At 40.7% G+C, this 23862-nt stretch overlaps 1 protein-coding gene across 1 annotated transcript in view; it reads left to right on the top strand.

Moving 5' to 3' along the window:
• The window catches only part of cdh12a (cadherin 12, type 2a (N-cadherin 2)), a 34304-nt gene extending 20264 nt beyond the window's left edge, over positions 1 to 14040 (top strand). Inside the window, exons 7-12 of the mRNA XM_021613322.2 lie at positions 2840 to 3093; positions 5653 to 5789; positions 8759 to 8880; positions 9063 to 9177; positions 12319 to 12570; positions 13324 to 14040. Of these exons, the coding sequence (XP_021468997.2) occupies positions 2840 to 3093; positions 5653 to 5789; positions 8759 to 8880; positions 9063 to 9177; positions 12319 to 12570; positions 13324 to 13850 (1407 nt within the window). The 3' untranslated portion in view covers positions 13851 to 14040. The remainder of the gene's footprint in view (positions 1 to 2839; positions 3094 to 5652; positions 5790 to 8758; positions 8881 to 9062; positions 9178 to 12318; positions 12571 to 13323) is intronic.
• Positions 14041 to 23862: the final 9822 nt, after the last annotated feature.

Genomic DNA, 23862 nt, shown 5'->3' on the forward strand with positions numbered 1-23862 from the left:
CTCAAGTAAGAATTACAGGTCTGTTATGACAGATCATGAGCAAAGCTGTGCTCATTTAGATAATTAAACTAACGTACTACTTAGGCCTTGGAATATTAATAGATAATTGCTGCATATATCCTTTTTGTCACACCCTGATCAGTTTCACCTGTCCTCGTTATTGTCTCCACCCCCTCCAGGTGTCGTTTGTTTTCCCCAGTGTATTTATCCCTGTGTTTCCTGTCTCTCTGTGCCAGTTCTTCTTGCATGTTTCCAAGTCAACCAGTGGTTTTCCCGTTCTCCTGCTTTTTGCATTCACCTTCTTCTAGTCCTCCCGGTTTTGACCCTTGCCTGTTTCTGGACTTTGAAACCGCCTGCCTGACCATTCTGCCTGCCTTGACCACGAGCCTGTCTGCCACTCTGTACCTCCTGGACTCTGATCTGGTTCTGACCTTTTTTCCTGTCCACGACCATTCTCTTGCCTACCCCTTTGGATTAATAAACATTGTAAGTCTCCAACCTGCCTCCTGTGTCTGCATTTGGGTCTCGCCTCGTGCCTTGATACTTTTATTACAACTACAAACCATCCTCAAAACCCAACCATGAGGAAATATGGAGAAATTGATGATCCCTATTTTCTGGCAGTCTAAAAATGTATTTTGATATTTTTTTCAGGAAAGTGCTTGGATGTGTTTTGGTTTAGCCTAAAATGAATACTGTTGAGGCTATGATCAGACAACACAACTCCTGATGGGATGTGACAAGCAGGAATCCCTTTAGAAATCCCCTTTACGACAGCTTCTTCTCTCTCTCTGTGGCCCACAGACTCCCAAATACTGGTATCCTATATTCACATAAGTGGATAGTTGCACCAAAGCTTTTGAACTGGGTTTGAGTGCATGTCTCGTCTGGGCTGGGATTATATTATTATTCACAGATGGGGTGTGTATCTTGCAGCTCTGTGAGTTACCTCGATGTACTGTAAGTACATCAAAGCGCTACTTGCACTTGTCTGGATGTTGACAATGAACATTCAAAACATTAGGCACTTTCTTGCAAATACATAGTGGGACTATACAAAGGCACTTTTGCCTTCTGAAATTGAAATGATTTTAGAGCCATCTATTTGTAGCTGTTTGTATCATAGCCATCCTTGTTAGTGATCTGTTTCTTCCTGCTCTCTAACTGGTCCTGACAAGGTCCTGACAAGTAGCCCATAATGACCATTTACCTGACACTGCAGAATGATACCTGAAAATGACTGCTAGTGGATCACCAGGTGGTAGAGACTCAGGGGTCAACTACAACCACCTCCCCCCATGTTCCTCTGCTAAAACAGCACCTGTAAAACTGTGAAAGCCCAGGTGATGGAGGAAAGTATGGAAAATGGCTGATTTGGAGAGGGCTCAGCCAAAGTTTGCCACAGCTTGTGACAAGAGGTTTTGGAAGAGTAACCGTTTCAAGGGATAATCGACTCCGTCAAAATAAAAGATTATAGTGAAACGATAGATAAACCGTCTGTGGGATTCAAATGGCCTCTAAATGTATTTATGTGTCAAGGTATTGGGTCTATACTTTGTTTCTACATTGGACAGTGCTGGATTTAGTTTAGGCCTGAATGCACGCCCAATTTATGATATGCTTCAAGACTCCAGGAATTATCTATTCCAACCAAAATAGCACCAAAGCGATTATGAAAAAAAAACTGTAGTATGCAGGAAGTCGAGCACTTTGATATGGAAATGTCAAACCTTTATACTTTAGAATATCAACCACAGTCATCTATTTATTTATTTTAGATAATATCATCTCTTTCCAAGCCAAACTCTGGTATATTCCAAAAACAGTTTTTACCATGTAGGTTATCAGTGAATTTAAAAAAAAATCCATCACACGTGAAGTGGGAGGTTGAGGTGCTATGCTTACCCATGGATCTCCTTGATGATGAGTCAGGCACCTAGGAGGGCACAGTAAAAACAGCAGGAGCATCCTGGCACAAATACTGTAATTGACACCTCTGTGCCGTTAAAAAGAAGGAATTGTCACTAGGTTGTGGTTGGGAGGTGGGAGGTAGAGTAGGAGGATATAGGCCCAAACCAAAAACGGATGGCTTCACTTTCCAGATAAGGAATATTGTCCCTGCTAATTTGCAATGTTGCAAGAATTGTGTTCCCTGCAGGTAACGCTGAGCGGTGCTTTTTGGATGGGATGGCACACATGCTGTGGTGTCTATCCTCCTGCATCTCCTGCACAGTCCTGTTGTCTGTCTGGTTGTTATGCAGTCAGCAGGGTGGCTGCCCATTCCGCAGACAACCAGGCTTTTGCATGTGTGTGTCTCAGACAGGGACTGCTGTGTGTGTGTTGACAGTGAAAACTGCTCTGCTGTCAACGCTAACTAGGGACCCAGCTGAGTTAATGTGAGACTGTAAAATAGGGTCAGAGAGCGGTTCTCAAAGTATCTCCATGAAAATGTGTTCAATCCCCAAACATTGGCTTTTCAAGTCTCAAATTGCTTTAAAACTCAGACACTGAAGAACATGAGTCCGTTGATAAAAGAACATTGAATCCAACTATTTTTTTAACATAAATCAATCTTGGTTGGCTCAGTTAACGTGCATATTTCCATATCAAAGTGCTTGACTTCCGTGTCTGTTGAGCATACTAAACCTAACAGAGGTGTTAACAAACTGAACCAAGCACTATATTTGACCATTGCACACAGTATATTCATATCACAGAACATTGACATGAAATGCATTCTGATTTTGACGATGTGAATGATTTTATAAATACTGATTCTCTGTTGATTTGATTACTATGAATAATAAATGCATTTCACCTTTCATTCATTATCTTTCAGCATCTCGACTACGAAACCAAAAGATCATACACCTTTAAAGTGGAGGCCTCCAACGCTCACCTGGATCCCCGGTTCCTGCACCGGGGCCCCTTCAAAGACACTGCCACCGTGAAGGTCAACGTGCTGGATGTGGATGAACCCCCTGTGTTCACTAAGACCTCTTACACCATAGATGTGTATGAGGACACTCCTGTGAGCACCATCATTGGATCTGTTACAGCGCAGGACCTAGATGCAAGTACCAGCTCAGTTAGGTAAGGACTCTTGAATACATTTATACATACATGTATGGTAAGTCCTATTTACCTACTGTATGGTTAATCAAAAGGTGATTCATCAAGGCTGGTGTTGAGCAATGGGACCATGATGGATTGAGGTATTTATTGGGCACCTGTATCCGACACCTTAAATGGCAAAAAGAAAAAGCTGTCAACATAGATCAACTTTACTGTATCTATTTAGCGAGATGGGAGCATTTTGGTCTGGTGACTGGAGTGTTGGATGTTTGATTTAACCAACAGAGACACACTTTGCTCCTCAGAGTTATGAACACTGACAGCTAATATACATTTGACTTGTTGTTTTTCTTCTTCTTCCAAATGTTTTTCAAGTACAGTTGACTTCCACTCTGTTGGTGTTGAGAGACAGAGCGTGAGATGCAGGACATCTCTTGCGCAAGAACATACAAATACGTTGTGGCCCAGCAGTGTTTTTTGTTATCGATGAATATTTAATGTCTTGCTAGAAATGGAGGAGGCAGTAATTCACCTTGCTCAAAAGGCCATCTTTGTGATGTCTGCTTAATATTTTAAAGCATTACATTTGTCATTGTTTTCATGGGACATGAAACACATAAACATACTAGAATGCTGATCAGAACACAACCACATGGCATTATGTTCCCTATATAGTGCACTTCTTTTGATCAGGGTCTGGTCATAAGAAGTGCACTATACAGGGAATAAGGTGCTGTTTGGGACGCATCCCTAGTTTCTACATGAAAAGAGAGTGATCATTCTTCTGTGTAATGTTTGCGGTCATTGCCTGGATCTTTATTTGACTAATCGTAAGGACATTTCTTCTTCGGGACCAATACATTATTTAGGCCTATCTATCTCTGTAGACCTATTACATTCAGATGTTCTATTACAGTGCCTTCAGAAAGTAGTTACACCCCTTGACTTTTTCCACATTTTGTTGTGTTACATCCTGAATTTAAAATAGTTTAAATTGAGATTTTGTTGGTCACTGCCCTACACACAATACCCCATAATGTCAACGTTTTTTTCAAAATGTTTACAAATTAATAAAAAATGAAAAGCTGAAATGTCTTCGGTCAATAAGTATTAAACCCTTTGTTATGGCAAGACTAAATACACTTAGGAGTAAAAATGTTCTTAACAAGTCACATAATAAGTTGCATGGACTGGATGAATGACTACCTCATCTCTGTACCCCACACGTACAATTATCTTCAAGGTCCCTCAGTCAAGCAGTGAATTTCAAACACACGTTTAACCACAATGAGGTTTTCCAATGCCTCGCATGATAGGGCACCTTGAATATCTCTTTGAGAATGGTGAAGTTATTCATTATACTTCGGATGGTGTATCAATATACCCAGTCACTACAAAGATAAAGGCGTCCTTCCTAACTCAGTTGAGAGGAAGGAAACAGTTCATTGATTTAACCATGAGGCCAATGGTGACTTTCAAACAGTTAAAGACTTTAATGGCTGTGATAGGAGAAAACTGAGTAGTTACTCCACAACACAGAGTCGTTAAAACCACAACATTGTAGTTACAACACAATACTAACCTAATTGACAGAGTGAAAAGAAGGAAGCCTGTACAGATTTTTTTTAAATATTCCAAAACATGCGTCCTGCTTGCAACAAGTCACTAAAGTAATACTGCCAAAAAGTGGCAAAGCAATTACCTTTTTGTCCTGAATAGAAAGTGTTATGTTTGGGGCAAATTCAATGCCACACATTACTGAGTACCACTCTCCATATTTTCAAGCATAGTGGTGGCTGCATCATGTTATGGGTATGCTTGCAATCGTTAACGACTGGGGAGTTTTTCAAGATAAAAAAGAAATGGAATGGAGACAATCACAGACCAAATCCTAGAGGAGAACATGCTTTAGTCTGTTTTCCACCAGACTTGGGAGATGAATTCAACTTTCAGTAGGACAATAACCTAAAACACAACGCCAAATCTACACTGGAGTTGCTTACCAAGAAGCCAGTTAATGTTCCTGAGGCACAGAGTTACAGTTTTGACTTAAATCTGCTGAAAATCCATGGCAAGGCCTGAAAATGGTTGTCTAGCAATGATCAACAAACAATTTGACAAATCTTGAAGAATTTTGAAAAGAACAATGGGCAAATGTTGCACAATCCAGGTGTGGTAAGTCTTAGTGACTTACCAGAAAGACTCACAGCTTTAATTGTTGCTAAAGGTGCTTCTACAAGTATTGTTTTCACATTGTCATTTTCACGTTGTCATTATACCTTCAGAAAATATTCATACCCCTTGACTATACCTCTTGACTTATTCCACATTTTGTTGTGTTACAGCCTGAATTGAAAATGGATTCCATTTTGAATTCAGGCTGCAACACAACAAAATGTGGAATAATTCAAGGGGTATGATTACTTTCTGAAGGCACTGTACATGCAAATACAGAATGAAGGTGTGGAAAGAATAGTTCAGATGTAAATATTGATTGAAATATGCTGTGTGAGGTTGAAGAAATCATGTTCAGTAGTTAAAAAAAAAAAAATCATGTTTTTTGTGAATGTTTTGTAGATACTCTATTGAGTGGAAGAGGCCTGTGGACGGCTGCTTTGACATTGATACTGTGGAAGGGACCATCTCCACCACCGAGATGTTGGACAGAGAGAGTAATAGGCAGCACAATATCTTTGTTGTGGCCACTAAAGTTAGTAAGTATAGGACAAAGGGTAAATATGTACAGTATATAATATGTGTTAACATACACTGAGTGTACAAAACATTAGGCTGTTGAATTGCACCCCCTTTAGCCCTCAGAACAGACTCAATTCAAGATGTTGAAAGTGTTCCACAGGGACGCTGGTCCATGTTGACTCCAATGCTTTCAACAGTTTTGTCATGTTGGCTGGATGGTCTTTGGGTGGTGGACCATTCTTTTTTTGTAAGATGTGTTTAATCTTTTATAAACAATACAAAATATACACACACAAAACAATATTTACAAACATCAACTACATCACACCTGCCCAGACCAACTAGCACACATCCCCATCTCTAGCGCCCATGACCTGTGTAAGAATATTTTGAAGATAAATACACAACGCAGAGGACGAGAGGTCAATAGAGGACTAAAAGTCAATGGAGTACTAACAATCAATGGAAATAGGGTTTTTCTGTAACAGGGGATTAAGGATTAATGGGTCAGAGACATAGGAGGAATTTCAGTCTGGGACTCATATCTACATGGCAAGTTATCATTGGTCCAAATTGTTTATACATTGAACCTGAAATAGGATACTTGTTATTTGGCCAATGGCCCAGTTTTATTACAAGGAATTCTAATTGGTCAACCACAGGCTAGGGCTGGGTTAAAAAGTACATCCTGTCTCTTTGTTCTGTGGAGAGAATCACTGAAGAGAATCACTGAAGAGAATCACTGAAGAGAATCACTGAGGACAGGGGAGAATGAACATCTACCTCTCAGCATAACATCTATGATTCGTCCTCTTTGAATAAACCTATTTTCCTCTTCCTGATTTGCTTTGGGGTCTGTGGTTTTGAAGAGTAACATTAACTGCTAACACCTGAAACTGCACCATTTTGATTCTCTTGGTAACCCACACACTTTCTATATTTAAATAATAAATTATTAGATTTTTCCATTCTGTTAATAATGGTGGATTGATTGATTTCCACATTTTTAGTCTGCATTTTTTAAACATAAATCTTCAATAATGTTCCAACCGGAACATTCCTTTGTCTGTAGAATCTGTAGAATTCCTTTGTCTGCAATGGAGCTCAAGCTAACTATCACGTGAACGTGCGTGGTCAGCTCATGCATCTCTGCCAGACCTCTGACTCATTCCCCTCTCATTTGACCCCACCTCACAGTAGAAGCATCAAAAAAGGTTCTAAAGACTGTTGACATCTAGTGGAAGCCTTAGAAAGTGCAATTTGACCCCATAGACACTGTCTATTCGATAGGCAAAGAGTTGAAAACCTACAAACCTCAGATTTCCCACTTCCTGGTTAGATTTTCTTCTCAGGTTTTTGCCTGCCATATGAGTTCTGTTATACTCACAGACATCATTCAAACAGTTTTAGTGTTTTCTATCAAAATCTACTAATAACATGCATATATTAGCAACTGGGCCTGAGTAGCATACAGTTTACTCTGGGCACCTTATTCATCCAAGCTACTCAATACTGCCCCCAGCCATAACAAGTTTTTTAATATGAGTGATGAGGAGAATCATCCAAACCATCGTGTATCTCAATACGCCCCCCACATACCATGTCTTGAAATATGCAGACAGACAGATTGAAAGTATGTTTACATTGTAATACTTCTGACAGCCAACTTTCTAGCTCTGTCCACAACTTCCGGACTTTATAGCATTCCCAGAACGCATGGATTAATTGAATACTTATTAGATTTACACTTAAGACATTTAAGACATGACCCTGCAGTTGTGTTGTGGAATTTATGAATTTTGTCTCCTGTAAGTTCTATATTAGCTTCTACTGGATCAAGCGTACATTTTAGTTAAACTTAATTTTGTTAGTTATGCTCCAACTTTCCCCTACATCTCATGCCAAAGTTTTGGTTCAAATAGTTAATGTTTTTTTCTAAGAGATTGTCAGTTGGATATGCTCTCTGCAAGGTTTTGTATATTCTTCCCTATCAAATGAACATCATTTTCTAACTCACATAAGATTCCCTCAAGGTTGCTCTAATGTCCAAGAGATTTCCTGTTACCAAGTCATTTACAGTTTCTATGCATTTATGGTTTCAATGGATAACCATTCTTGATACACACGGGAAAAACACAGCAGCGTTGCAGTTCTTGACACACTCAAACTGGTGCGCCTGGCACCTACTACCGTACCCGTTTAAAAGGCACTTACATATTTTGTTTTGCCCATTCACCCTCTGAATAGCACACATACACAAACCATGTCCAAATTGTCTAAACTGTCTAAATAGTCTAGAATCAGTTGTGCCTTTAAAATCATAATGAACAAGACGGGGGCCCTGATCCTAGATCAATCAGTACTTCTCTGAGACGCTTGTGAATAAGGGTCCTGGTGCAAGTAATTTGGGAAGAGATTGCACAAAGCAGGCCATACCGTAGTCTACAGACACACACAGGGTTCCATACTTGTGGCACCATCTAGTGAAATTGACTGATGCTTACAGTAAAGCATCTCAACAGATTCAATGAACTAAATGCTATTTTTCCTCTGAAAGAGCAGTTTTATTGAATGGGAATCTTTTCAATGGATTTTTACAAATTCATTAGCATTATTAGTAAATCACACAATACAATCAACACATATTATTAATTTCTTATAATTTGACTGTGCAGCCATTTGTTTTTCTATGAAAACATGTTATTATTTGTCAATGACTCTATTTTCAAGTATTCTCATGCTATTTCATTGTCAATTTCATATTACTTGTATGAGGCCTGCAGTTTAAAGCGTAAACAGACAGTGTCACTGTTACATCTTTCATCAAGCTACTGTAAACATAACACTGTTTGTTTTACAAAGCAGTTCAGACATGAGAGAAAGGGCTTTTGCAAAGCTCACTCATTTGTGATGCTCACTGAGGTCCACTATGTGCATGGTGTATTTATTATGTGTTGTATGATTACTGTTTTCTTTGATTCTGCAGACAACCCTCTCCTATCCAACAAGGTCACAGTCACAGTCAATGTGCTGGATGTCAACGAGTTCCCTCCGGAGCTCACCATTCTCTTTGACACGTTTGTCTGTGAAAATGCAAAAGTAGGCCAGGCAAGAACAGCTCCTTTGTGATAAAGGTTGTGTGTGTGTGTATGTGTGTGTGTGTGTGTGTGTGTGTGTGTGTGTGTGTGTGTGTGTAAGAGAATGAAAGAGAAATATAATAATTGTGAGAATTGTCTCTCCACTTGTTTCTGGGCATATACTGTAGTTTAAAGCTCTTTGTGCTTTACCAGGTAATTCAGACCATCAATGCTACGGACAAGGATCTTCCCACTGTTGGACAGAAGTTCTACTTCAAGTCCCCCAGGGAAATCAGAAACAGGAATTTCACTGTGCGAGACTTTGGAAGTAAGCCATGTTTTTTTTTTTCTTCAGAGAAATAAAGGAAAGGATAAAAGAGAGCAAGAGATGGAGAGAATGTGAAGGAGGGGACAGAGAAAGAGATGGAGTGAGAGAACAGAGAGAAAGAGGGAAAGAGAGAGTTGAAGAGAGAGTCTCTGAAAGTCTCTGTATATTATATACAGACTATCTATTACGATGCCATGCCAGTGACTCGCTTCAAATCTGCTTTCTTGATACTAGCTCCCTACAATATCCACTAACAATTGGTATTGAATTAATAGATGTTCAGGGTTTTTTGTCACAACCCAGGGGATGCAAGGGTGGAATTTTCTACTTTTTGCTAACCCCTACAGCCTTCCCACCTCACCATCCTCCGTTAGTATTTTTCTAACACAGTAACACATAAATACCAGAGCTGATTTAGAGAGACAGAGGCGCTCATGGCCATCGCAGCAAACAGGCACAAGGTGTGCTATAATGGCTCCTACCTTGTCAAATGAGATATTCATCCAGCCAGGCAGAGGGAATGCTGTGTGACAGAGTCAGTTCACCACCACTATCCTGGTGCTGGAGACGAGGCAAGGCACATCGACACGTCGTCTCTGTAAAAAGACAAGGCCTGTGTTTTATTTTTTTTGTACATGCTAAGTACTCACCATCACCTTATTTCAAATAAGGCACTGGAAAACTGACATTCTAGATACAGTTGAAGTCGGAAGTTTACATACACCTTAGCCAAATACATTTAAACTCAGCTTTTCACAATTCCTGACATTTAACCCTAGTAACAATTCCCTGTCTTAGGTCAGTTAGGATCACCACTTTATTTTAAGAATGTGAAATGTCAGAATAATAGTAGAGAGAATGATTTATTTCAGCTTTTATTTCTTTCCTCACATTCCCAGTGGGTCAGAAGTTTACATTCACTCAATTAGTATTTGGTAGCATTGCCTTTAAATTGTTTAACTTGGGTCAAACATCTCGAGTAGCCTTCAACAAGCTTCCCACAATAAGTTGGGTGAATTTTGGCCCATTCCTCCTGACAGAGCTAATGTCAGGTTTGTAGGCCTCCTTGCTCGCACACGCTTTTTCAGTTCTGACCACACACTTTTTATAGGATTGAGGTCAGGGCTTTGTGGCCACTCCAATACCTTGACTTTGTTGTCCTTAAGCCATTTTGTCACAACTTTGGAAGTATGCTTGGGGTCATTGTTCATTTGGAAGACCCATTTGTGAACAAGCTTTAACTTCCTGACTAATATTTTGAGATGTTGCTTCAATATATCCACATCATTTTCCTCCCTCATGATGCCATCTATTTTGTGAAGTGCACCAGTCCCTCCTGTAGCAAAGCACCCCCACAACATGATGCTGCCTCCCTCGTGCTTCACGGTTGGGATGGTGTTCTTCGGCTTGCAAGCTTCCCCCTTTTTCTCCAAACATAACAATGGTCATTATGGCCAAACAGTTTTATTTTTGTTTCATCAGACCAGAGTACATTTCTTCAAAAAGTACGATCTTTGTCCCCATATGCAGTGGCAAACCGTAGTTATGGCGGTTTTGGAGCAGTGGCTTCTTCCTTGCTGAGCGGCCATTCAGGTTATGTCGATATAGGACTTGTTTTGCTGTGGCTATAGATACTTTGGTACCTGTTTCCTTCAGCATCTTCACAAGGTCCTTTGCTGTTGTTCTGTAATTGTTTTGCACTTTTTGCACCAAACTACATTAATCTCTAGGAGACAGAACGTGTCTCCTTCCTGAGGAGATGAACATGGTACCGTCAGGCGTTTGGAAATTGCTCCCAAGGATGAACCAGACTTGTGGAGGTCTACAATGGCTGATTTATTTTGGTTTTCCCATGATGTCAAGCAAAGAGGCACTGAGTTTGAAGGTAGGCCTTGAAATACATCCACAGGTACACCTTCAATTTACTCAAATTATGTTCTAAATCCATGACATCATTATCTGGCATTTTCCAAGCTGTTTAAAGGCACAGTCAACTTGGTGTATGTAAACTGCTGACCACTGGAATTGTGATACAGTGAATTATAGGGGAAATAATCTGTTTGTAAACAATTGTTGGAAGAATTACTTGTGTCATGCACAAAGTAGATGTCCTAACCGACTTGCCAAAACTATAGTTTGTTAACAAGAAATTTGTGGAGTGGTTGAAAAACTAGTTTTAATGACTCCAACCTAAGTGTATGTACTTCCGACTTCAACTGTACAAGACCGGAGGCAATGTCAATCTTTAGTATGTGCCCTATATTTCTCCCTAAACAAAGAACTGCAGGTTCACGCTCTACAACATCCATAGAGTACGACTAGAAGACCATGATTGTTGCCTAGGGAGCAGCAAGGGGAACTGCCCCTCTCTACATTTAGGCTGTGCTCAAACCCTACACCCCAACCCGAGCTCTTTGTTCTGACACCTCAGGTCTCTTGGCCATCCCAATCCTACAGGAGGTCAGCTCCTGCTCATCCCAATCAAAGCTCTACTCTGTCCTGGCACCCCAATGGTGGAACTAGCTTCCCTCTGATGCTACGACAGCAGAGTCCCTGCCCATCTTCTGAAAACAAAACATGTGCACTTGTCTTTTCCTACTAGCACCGACTTTTCTGAAAAATGTACTTACTACAACTGTGATACCTAGCTCGGGGGGCCCAGTCTAAGGCACTGCAACTCAGTGTTGGAGACGTCACTACAGACCCTGGTTTGTTTCCAGGCTGTATCACAACCGTCCGTGATTGGGAGTGCCATAGGGCGGCGCACAATTGGCCCAGCATTGTCCGGGTTAGGGTTTGGTAGGCCGTCATTGTAAAGAAGAATTTGTTCTTAACTGACTTGCCTAGTTAAATAAAGGATAAATAAAAAATAAAAAAGCTATCTTAAGATGAATGCACTAAGTGTAAATTGCTTTGGATAAGAGCATCTGCTAAATGACTTAAATGTAAATGTGACTATGTAAATACATGTGAGTACTCTCTGTTGCATCACGGGTGAACACTCTTTGATGATCCCTCATTTGGTTTTTAGACAACACTGCGGGGACAGTGACCACACGTATAGGGTTCCAGACTAAATTGATTGATTAATTTATTGATTTAAGACATGTAGGGTTATTGGTTGTGTCATTTTGTTTCCAGACAACACAGCGGGGATAGTGACCAAGCGTGTGGGGTTCCAGAGGCGGGTCCAGGAGTACTACGTGGTGCCTGTGGTGGTGGAGGACAGTGGCTACCCAGCCCAGAGCAGCACCGGCACCCTCACTGTCCGCGTGTGTGCCTGTGAGACCGACGGTTCCCTCCTGTCCTGCACGGCAGAAGCAGTCTTTCTACCAGTGGGTCTCAGCACCGGGGCAGTGATGGCCATTTTACTGTGCATGGTCATACTCCTGGGTAAGTCATGTCTGTCAGTCAGAGATTGTAGTGTAGAAACACAGTATTTCTGAACGTACAGTATACAGAATATTATTTCCATTTGACACCCACCTTGACGATGATAAATAGCAATAATATCAATAACGGATTCCTCCAAGTGTTAATTACCTGCTATAGACTGTAAATGTACATTATCATAATGTTAATGTGTACAATTTTACACTAGGGGGAGCTGAAGTCCTAACATACAGTAATGTTATTAAATTGACCGTTACAATTTAAAAAATGGCCCTTGAAACAATCCCATAATCATACTTGTAGGTCGATTTAGCTCACTTATCTTGGTCCATCAATTACTCCCTACTTTCTCCTACTAAAGTATAATCTCTTACTATTGAATAACATAACACAGTGAGCACTACAGTAGTGTGGAGTAAACTGCTGTGTTGTACTTTCTACTCTCTGCCACTGGGAGGGTGGAAGAGAGAGGGAGGGAGAAGGAGAGATGAAAGCATTGTGAAACAGCCTTTCATCCTGTCTGACTGCTGCCTCAGTACAATAGTGACAGATGGCATGTCAGAAATGGATCACGGCTGGCCTCAGGCTGTGATTCCTTTAAGTTCTCCTGCTGAAAAAAAGAATGGCTGAAGAAAAGAGGAAATTAACTAATGGCTCCTCACACATGACATCCCACTGTCTTTCTTCCCATTGCCTCCTACAGTAAAATGGTAAAATGATGGGTGTGGTGCTCTTGTTTCTTTTGTATTGTAGTGATCGTGGTGCTCTACGTAGGCCTGAGACGGCAGAAGAAGAGGGAGACATTGATGTCGTCCAAGGAGGACATCCGGGACAACGTGGTTCACTATGACGTCGAGGGGGGCGGCGAGGAGGACACTCACGCCTTCGACATGGGCACGCTGAGGAACACCAAGGCCATAAAGGAGAACATGCTCCGCCGGGGCACAGGGTCATGGTCAGATGTCACCACTCAAACTGAGATCAATGGGTCAACCCCTACCACAGAAGGCAGCACTAACATCATCAGGGACTATATTCACCAGCGTCTCCAGGAGAACCACCTGGGTTTCTCTGCTCCCCCGTATGACTCGCTGGCTACATACGCCTATGAGGGGGATGGGTCAGTGGCAGAGTCGCTGAGCTCCATCGAGTCGTGGACGGTGGACGGCTGTGAGGACTTCAGATACCTCAGCGAGTGGGGGCCATCCTTCAAAACTCTGGTGGGGATATTAGACAAAGACAAAGCAGATCCTCCCACTGCGGAAGTGGAGGAGAGTTGAGAGTACTTGTTAAGACAGAATTGACAGAAAATACTATTTGATTTGCAAAAGTTGTTTTACTTTTATAGTACTTTTATAGACAATGGGAATAAAATACAAGCCGTTCACTTAAGTTCTTATCATAGTTTTGTGGTGGTTGTTATTGTTGTTTGTTTTTTGGTTAAAATAAACTTGACAAGCTATCAAAGTGCCTCGGGAACTGCTCTGATTTTTATCTAACTACAGAATCTACAAAATGTCTTTATTGTAAGAATGTAATAATCTATTGAAAAGAGACCCCTCATCCATGCTCACATAGGCCAGATACACTCACCCACTTGAGCTAAACCGGGGCTTTAGACCATAATCATCACAGCCTTTCAAAAGCATGCAGCAGTGAACTACAGTATTGTACAATAATCTTCACTTAAACCCTTGTCCATGGATTCTGATGAGCTAGCCAGAATTGAAGGTGGTGCTAATCACAATAGGCAAATTGTTTCTGTCAAAATCAAGATCCAACCAATGCTCTTGTTTGTCTTGTTCATCTGCAAGGAGCTACAAGCTTTCATCCCCTTTCATTCTTGTCAAATTAAATATCAAGTGATTTTTAAATGTCAACTGCAGTGGCATATTTTATTGTAATGCGATTCTCGCATTAATTATGCTAAAGACTGTAAGGATAAGACGACTATCTTGAAAATTATAAGCTTTCTAGTTCACCATACTCCAAATGGTTTAAACACTTAGATGTTTACATTTTGTACTTTGACTTTACAGAAAAGTAAACAGGGTAGGATCAGACCGTTTCAGAGGATTATTTGATTTGTTCATCTATGTTGATCCACATAACCTTTTCAATATATGTTGATCTACTTGAAAGCATACATTAACATAGAACATTGTATCCTTTTGAGTTTTGCTTCATATACTGTATGTTGTGATAATACATTATCACACACTCCTTGAGTAGGCAAGTGATAAACAGTTATTCATTCTTCTCACGTGCATTAGCATGTGTGTCATTTGTCGAAGGAAGCAAATAGATTATGAACCTAAAAGTCGCACCTTGAAGTTGACGAAGAAATATATAATTCCATTTTTATTGTGCATGTAAAAGCAACATAAATCATTTTTAAGTGTGAGGCTCGTCAAACATCCAATATCAACACACAGTGTTATTCTACTCCCAGAGAACAACGTTGCATGTTGACCCTAATAAACATGTCATCATACTAAATCAATATTATGTTATTCACATCTACAGCAGTAACCCACAGCCCCAGGCCAGAAGCACCTCTGGAAGTGAGAACATGGATGAAGACATCATCATCATCATCAGGCTGCTAAGCTACTGGTATCCCACTGCACAGTATCATGTTCCTTGCTCACATGCTGGGGCCTAAATTAGCCAATCTAATTCAGTGCAAAGACATATTAATTAATTCCCTTTTCCCCAATACTATACTACAAGCAGAGCTCTAGATTTACCCTGTTTTATTTATGCAGTTGAAATGGCATATTCTGAGCAATTCCCTTCTCTCTTATTTAACCATTATTTTGACAGGGAATCTGCTGAGACCAAGGTTTCTGTCACAGATGAGCCCTGCATCACATCAATACATATCAAAATACATTATACACATCATTATACACATCAATACATATCAATAAACATTATGCACACCATTATACACATCATTATACACGTCAATACACATCAAAGCAAAACACGATCATAGAAAACAAACACATTTTTCAGTAAATGGTCAATAAGTCTTGTTGAATTGCCCTAGAGGCAGCAATTCATCAAATTTTAGAGAGCCTTGGAGATTATTCCATAAGTAAGGTGTAAATAAACTAAAAGCAGATTTACCTCTCAGTGGAGTTCGAAGGGATCTCCAAATGTAGCCATCCCTGAGACTGAGTGTGGTATCTCGTACATCTGTAAGATAACAATGAAGTAAGGTACGGCGGAGGTTTACGCAGGAGGGCTTTATAAACAAAAAGAATGCAATGCCTTGATCAATGAGACCTCAGAGAGGGCCAGTCTACTTTCTAATACAGAATGCAGTGATGTGTACTGAACCTATCGCCTGTAATAAGTGTTGTGTGCTATGATAAACAGCTGCATTCATTTACAGTGGCTTGCGAAAGTATTCACCCCCCTTGGCATTTTTCATATTTTGTTTCATTACAACCTGCAATTTAAATGTATTTTTATTTGGATTTCATGTAATGGACATACACAAAATAGTCCAAATAGGTGAAGTGAAAGTAAAAATATGACTTAAAAAAAAAACGGAAAAGTGGTGTGTGCATATGTATTCACCCCCTTTGCTATGAAGCCCCTAAATAAGAGCTGGTGCAATCAATTACCTTCAGAAGTCACATAATTAGTTAAATAAAGTCCATCTGTGTGCAATCTAAGTGTCACATGATCTGTCACATGATCTCAGTATATGTACACCTGTTCTGAAAGGCCCCAGAGTCTGCAACACCACTAAGCAAGGGGCTCCACCAAGCAAGCGGCACTATGAAGACCAAGGAGCTCTCCAAACAGGGTTGGCTTACAAAAAATATCTGGAACTTTGAACATCCCACGGAGCATCATTAAATACATTATTAAAAAATTGAAAGAATATGGCACCACAACAAACCTGCCAAGAGAGGGCCGCCCATCAAAACTCACGGACCATGCAAGGAGGGCATTAATCAGAGAGGCAACAAAGAGACCAAAGATAACCTTGAAGGAACTGCAATGCTCCACAGTGGAGATTGGAGTATCTCTCCATAGGACCATTTTAAGCCATACACTCCACAGAGCTGGGCTTTACAGAAGAGTGGCCAGAAAAAAGCCATTGCTTAACTTCTCTAGGGTAGGGGGTAGCATTTGGAATTTTGGATGAAATGGGTTCCCAAATTAAACTGCCTTCTACTCAGGCCCAGAAGATAGGATATGCATATTGATTTTGGTAGATTTGGTAGATTTGGATAGAAAACACTTTAAAGTTTCCAAAACTGTTAAAAGTGTCTGTGAGTATAACAGAACTGATTTGGCAGGTGAAAACCTGAGAAAAATCCATTCAGGAAGTAGGATTTATTTTGTTGTTGTAGTTTTCTATTCAATGTCATTACAGTATCCATTGACTTAGGACAAATTGCAGTTATGCTTTCTATGCCTTCCACTAGATGGCAACAGTGTTTAGAAATTGTTTCAGGCTTGTATTCTGAAAAATTAGGGAGTAAGAGCAGTCTGATTGAGTGGACCCTGCCGTGTCACAGAGCTTTTTCATGCGTGCGACCTAGAGAGTACCTTTCTTGTTTACCTTTTATATTGACGACCTTATTGTCCGGTTGAAATTATCGATTATGTAGGCTAAAAACAACCTGAGGATTGAATATAAACATTGTTTGACATGTTTCTATGAACTTTACGGATACAATTTGGATTTTCTTTCTGCCTGTTTTGACTGTGTTTGAGCCTGTGGATTGCTGAAGAAAACGCGCAAACAAAACTGAGGTTTTCGGTTATAAAGAGAGACTTTATCAAACAAAAGGAACATTTATTGAATAAATGAATGTCTTCTGAGTGCAACCATATGAAGATCATCAAAGGTAAGTGATTAATGTTATCTCTATTTCTGACTTGTGTAACTCTTCTACTTGTCTGGTTACTGTTTGTAATTATTTGTCTGCTGGGCTCTGTTCTCAAGTAATTGTAAGGTATGCTTTTGCCGTAAAGCATTTTTTAAATCTGACACCGTGGTTGGATTCACAAGAAGTTCATCTTTAAACCTATGTAAAATAGTTGTATCTTTTCTGAATTTTTATAATGAGAATTTCTGTATTTCTGCTCTGCAATCTCACTGGATGTTGGCCTGGTGGGACGCTGGCGTCCCACATACCCTAGAGAGGTTAAAGAAAAAAATAAGCAAACAGGTTTGGTGTTTGCCAAAATGCATGGGGGAGACTCCCCAAACATATGGAAGAAGGATTCTAATCAGATGAGATTAAAACTGAGCTTTTTGGCCATCAAGGAAAACGCTATGTCTGGTGCATACCCAACACCTCTCATCACCCCGAGAATACCATCCCCACAGTGATGCATGGTGGTGGAAGCATCATGCTGTGGGGATGTTTTTCACTGGTCAGAAGTGAAGGAATGATAGATGGCGCTAAATACAGGAAAATTCTTAAGGGAAACCTGTTTTAGTCTTCCAGAGATCTGAGACTGGGACGGAGGTTCACCTTCCAGCAGGACAATGACCCTTAGCGTACCGCTAAAGCAACACTCAAGTGGTTTAAGGGGAAACACTTAAATGTCTTGGAATTTAAATGGCCTAGTCCATGCCAAGACCTCAATCCAATTGAAAAGAGTTATGACTTAAAAATAGCTGTACACCAGCGGAACCCATCTAACTTGAAGGAGCTGGAGCAGGTTTGCCTTGAAGAATGGGTAAAAATCCCAGTGGCTAGATGTGCCAAGCTTATAGAGACATACCCCAAGAGACTTGCAGCTGTAATTGCTGCAAAAGGTGGCTCTACAAAGTATTTACTTTTTTTTGGGGGGGGGGGGGGGGGGTTGAATAGTTATGCACGCTCAAGTTCTGTTTTTTTGTCTTATTTCTTGTTTGTTTCACAATTAAAAACATTTTCCATCTTCAAAGTGGTTGGCATGTTATGTAAATCAAATGACACAAAAATCTATTTGCATTAAATGTGGCAAGGTAACAAAATAGGACAAATGACAAGGGGGTGAATACTTTCGCAAGCCACTGCATAACTGATCAAATTATGAAAGACAAGCATTGTAATTTTGAATTCCGTAAAGTGAGTGTGGAAGAAGTGAAAATAATATTGCTGTCTATCAACAATGACAAGTCACTGGGGGCTAAAAACTTGGATGGATAATAGCAGATGAAATTGCCTCTCCTTTCTGCCATATCTTCAATCTAAGCTTACTAGAAAGTGTGTGCCCTCAGGCCTGGAGGGAAGCAAGAGTAATTCCGCTATGCAAGAATAGTAAAGCCCCCTTTACTGTCTCAAATAGCCAAACAATCAGCCTGTTACCAACCCTTAGTAAATTTTGAAGAAAATTGTGTTTTGTCAGATACAATGCTATTTTACTGTAAACAAATTGACAACAGGCTTTCAGCACACTTTTAGGGAGGGACATTCAACAAGCACAGCTCTTACTCAAATGACTGATGACTGGCTGAGAAAAATTAATAATAAAAAAATTGTGGGAGCTGTTTTGTTAGACTTAGACAGTGTTAGACAGTGTGGCTTTTGACATTACCGATCATAGTCTGCTGATGGAAAAACGTATGAGTTATGGTTTTACACCCCCTGCTATATTGTGAATAAAGAGTTACCCGTCTAACAGAACACAGAGGTTGTTCTTTAATGGAAGCGTTTCCAACATAATCCAGGTAGAATCAGGAACTCCCCAGGGCAGCTGTCTAGGCCCCTTACTTTTTTTAAATCTTTACTAATGACATGCCACTGCCCTTGAGTAAAGCCAGTGGGGCTATGTATGGGGATGACTCAACACTATACACACCAGCTACTACAGCGAGTGAAATCACTGCAACACTTAACAAAGAGATGTAGTTTCAGAATGGGTGGTAAGGAATAAATTGGTCCGAAATATTTCAAAAACTAAAAGCATTGTATTTGGGACAAATCATTCACTAATCATAAACCTCAACCAATCCTTGTAATGAATTGTGGAAATTCTTAAGCAAGATGAGGTGACTAAACTGCTTGGAGTAACCCTGGATTGTAAACTGTCATGGTCTAAACATGTTGATACAAAAGTAGCTAACAAGGCACTATCAACAAGGCAGGTCCTAGATGCTCTAGTTTTGTTGCAACAGGACTACTGTTCAGTCAGGTGGTCAGGTGCCACGAAGAGGGACCTCAGAAAATTACAATTGGCTCAGAACATGGCAGCATGGCTGGCCCTTAAATGTACATGGAGAGGTAATAATAATTATAATGCATGTAAAACTCTCATGGCTCAAAGTGGAGGATAGATTGACAACATCACTACTTGTTTTTGTAAGAAATGTTGACATGCTGAAGTGTCTGTTTAAACTACTAGCACACAACTTGGACACCCATGCATACCCCACAAGACATGCCGCCCCATCCGCAAGTCAAGAACAGACTATGGGAGGCACACAGTACTACATAGAGTCATGGCTACATGGAACTCTATTCCACGTCAGGTAACTGATGCAAGCAGTAGAATCGGATAAAAAAACAGATAAAAATACACATTATGGAACAGCGGGGACTGTGAAGAGACACATACAGGCACAGACACACATGCACATGATAAGACACGCACTCGTGCATATGGATGTTGTGCACATGGATGTTGTATTGTAAATATGTGGTGGTGGAGTGGTGGAGTGCCTAAGGGAACACACTAAATGTGTTGGGTAAGGTGTCATGAAATGTAATGTTGTGTAGTATTTTAAACTGTATGTAACTGTCTTATGTTGCTGGACCCCAGGAAGAGTAATGAGCATCCATAATAAATACAATTCAATACAGGTGTACAGTATGTAAAAAATTGCAGATTGACTAACATTGTTTATATAGACAGTACAGGACCTAAATTCCTGTGGGACACCTTTCGTAATATCAAGGAAACCTGATTTTTTTTTTTTTTAAGAAACCTGATTTAAGAAAAAAAACACATTGTGTCCTGCCTGTCAAGTCATTTTCAAACCAATTACATGACGCCTGATCCATACAGATTACAGACAATCTTTGAATCAATAAAGAGTGGTCAACAGTATTGAAAGTCTTCGATAAGTCAATTAAGAGGGCAGCACAGTGCATCCTCCTATCCATACCCTTTACCACGTAATTTAACACCAAGGTTGCAGCAGAGGTGGTGCTATGACCCGGTCTGAAACCAGACTGGTGAACACAGAATGCAGCTTGTAGCTAGGAAGGATCTAAGCTGACAGTTGATTAGGCAAGACAATTTCAAGATGGGTCAATAATTATTTATATTGGAAGGGTTACCAACTTTGTGGAGTGGGAGCACATGGGCTGCCTTCCAAACCCTGGGGATAGCACCCGAGATAATAGTCAGATTAAAAATATCAATATCAATGTCAATGACTCCTTAATCAGCGGAACAGAACGCTGCAGCAAGAACGGATCTGGGAAATCAGCCCCATCAAGCCATCAAGCACATCACAAGTAGAAAGTTGTTGCAATGAAAAAGGGGGAACGAGAAAAGTAGTTGAGTGTCATCCGCATAGCAATGATAGGAGAGACCATGTGAGGACATGACAGAGCCACGTGACTTGGTGTATAGAGAGAAGAGGAGGGTGACTAGAACAAAGCCCTGGCGGACACCAGTATTGAAAGTATGTGGTGCAGACACAGATCCTCGCCACGTCACCTGGTAGGAGTGACCTACCAGGTAGCATGCAATCCAAGAGTGTGCAGAGCCTGAGATGCCCAACCCCTGAGAGGATGGAGAGGAGGAGCTGATGGTTCATGGTGACGAAGGTAGTGGATAGATCTACGAGGATGAGAACAGAGGAGAGAGAATAAGCTTTGGCAGTGTGGAGAGCCTCCATAACACAAAGGAGAACAGTCTTGGTTGAGTGACATGTCAAGGGTCAAGAAGATCAATCTGAGAGATAGCGAGAGAGTTGGTCAGAGACAGCACGCTCAAGTGTTTTGGAAAGAAAATAAAGAAGGGATACCGGTCTGTAGTTTCTTGTGGAGGGGAGCGACTGTGGCCATTTTGAAGTCAGAGGGGATCCAGCCAGTTGTCATGGATTAGTTGATGAAGAAAGTGATGATTGATAGAAGCTCTCCAGAGATGGTCTGGAGAAGGGGATGGGGTCAAGCAGGCAGGTTGTTGGGCGGTCGGACCTCACTAGTCACAGGATTTCATCTGGAGAGAGAGGGGAGAAAGTGGTCAAGGCATAGGGTAGTTCTATGTTTGTAGGACTAATGGACTCAAAAGGCTGAGTTAATAATGAGGAGCGGATGTCGTCAATCTTCTTTTCAAAGTAGTATGCAAAGTCGGTTCACAGAGAGGGAGGAGGGAGGGGGAGGGAGTGGTTGATTAAGGAGGGAGGAGAAGGTGGAAAATAGTTTCCTAGGGTTAGGCTTAAATTTTTAAGTGATAGAAAGTGGCTTTAGCAGTGGAAGTAAAGATAGAGAGGTGGGAGTGAAAGGATGATAGTTCCTCTAGAAGTACATTTTTCTTCCGTTTTTGCTCAGCTTCCCGCTCCTCCCTTGACTCACAATGAATCACTCAGCCATAGAGCAGGCCGGGTAGGCTGAGCTGGCTGGGAGGAAAGGGGACAGTGTGAGTCATAGGAGGCTGAAAGGGAGGAGAGTAGGGTCAAAGAGGCAGAATCAGGAGATAGGAGAGAGAAAGATTTAGCAGAAGGGAGAGATGATAGGATAGAAGGGGAGAGAATAGTGGGAGAGAGAAAGCAAAGATTGTGATGGCGCACGACCATCTATGTAGGGGCTGAGTGACTATGGTAGGAGGAGAAGGAGACAGAAAAGAAAACAAAGTATTGATCAGGGACCTGAACAGGGGTTGCAGTGAGATTAATAGGCAAACAGCATCTAGCAAAGATTAGGCTAAGCGTATTTCCTGCCTTGTGAGTGGGAGGGGACTATAAAAGGGTGAGGTCAAAGGAGGCAAGGAGGGGACAGAAAGAGGTGGAAATAAATTAATTGAAGGCAGACATCGGGAGGTTGACATCACCCAGTACAATGAGCGGTGAGCCATTGTCAGGAAATTAGCTTATCAAGGTGTCAAGCTCATTGAGGAAGTCTCTAAGGGCACCTGGTGGGCAATAGATGACAACAATGTTAAGCTTGAGTGGACAAGTAACAGTGACAGCATGGAATTCAGATCAGGAGGTGAACAGGAGAGTGAGGGAGAAAAGAGAAAATCTCCACTTAGGAGAAATAAGTAGCCCTGTGCCACCACTTTGATGACAGATGCTCTTAGACTATGAGAGAACACATAGTCAGATGAATAAAGAGCAGCTGGAGTAGCAGTGTTCTCTGGGGTGAGCCATGTCTCCGCCAGGGCCAAAAATTCTAGGGACTGATCAAATCACTCCATCATTTTCTGGTTGCTAAAATTATAATAGTTTTGTGACAAAACAAGCAACTATAGTGAAGAGAATCATTGTACCATCTAAACCGCTGTGAAATATATTTTCCATAAATATTATATTTTCAGCTGTTTGAGGCTGGTGTACAAAACTGAAAGTAAAAGTTCAGAACAGGAAGCAGGAAGCATAGATACAGCGCACATGGAACAGATTTGCTTTCAATGAGAATTACCAATATATAACTCACATTTCTATATGAATTTCGTCAGGTCACCAAAAAAAGGAAGGGAAGGGAAATTTCAAAATTGTTCAACTTCATATTCATTATCTTCAGCACCACCCCAACATCAACATATGTGAACATTGCCCATTTCTATGTTTTGCAGTAAAAAAAGATAGAGGAAGATATGACATTATCGATGTGCATTGTATGATTTTAACCAATTATGAGTCGGCATTGCCTACTAATTGGTTAATGATGTCATTGCATACACTTCTCTTCCTCCATCTTTTTTTTGTGGAAAACATGGAAACACGCAATTTTTATATATTCACTACTGTTCAAAAGTTTGGGGTCACTTAGAAATGTCCTTTCCATAAAAACATACACGAAATGAGTTGCAAAATGAATAGGAAATATAGTCAAGACGTTGATAAGGTTATAAATCATGTTTATTTTTTTATTTATTTTTTACTCCAATTAAGCACAGGGTGTGGCATGGTGTTGCAAAATGGAGTGATGGCCTTCCTTCTTCACGATCCCATTTACCCTGTACAAATCTCCCACTTTACCACCACCAAAGCACCCGCAGACCATCACATTGCCTCCACCTTGCTTGACAGATGGCGTCAAGCACTCCTTCAGCATCTTTTAATTATTTCTTTGTCTCACGAATGTTCTTCTTTGT

Source organism: Oncorhynchus mykiss, chromosome 8 (genome assembly GCF_013265735.2).
Source record: "Oncorhynchus mykiss isolate Arlee chromosome 8, USDA_OmykA_1.1, whole genome shotgun sequence".
NCBI classification, from domain to species: Eukaryota; Metazoa; Chordata; class Actinopteri; order Salmoniformes; family Salmonidae; genus Oncorhynchus; species Oncorhynchus mykiss.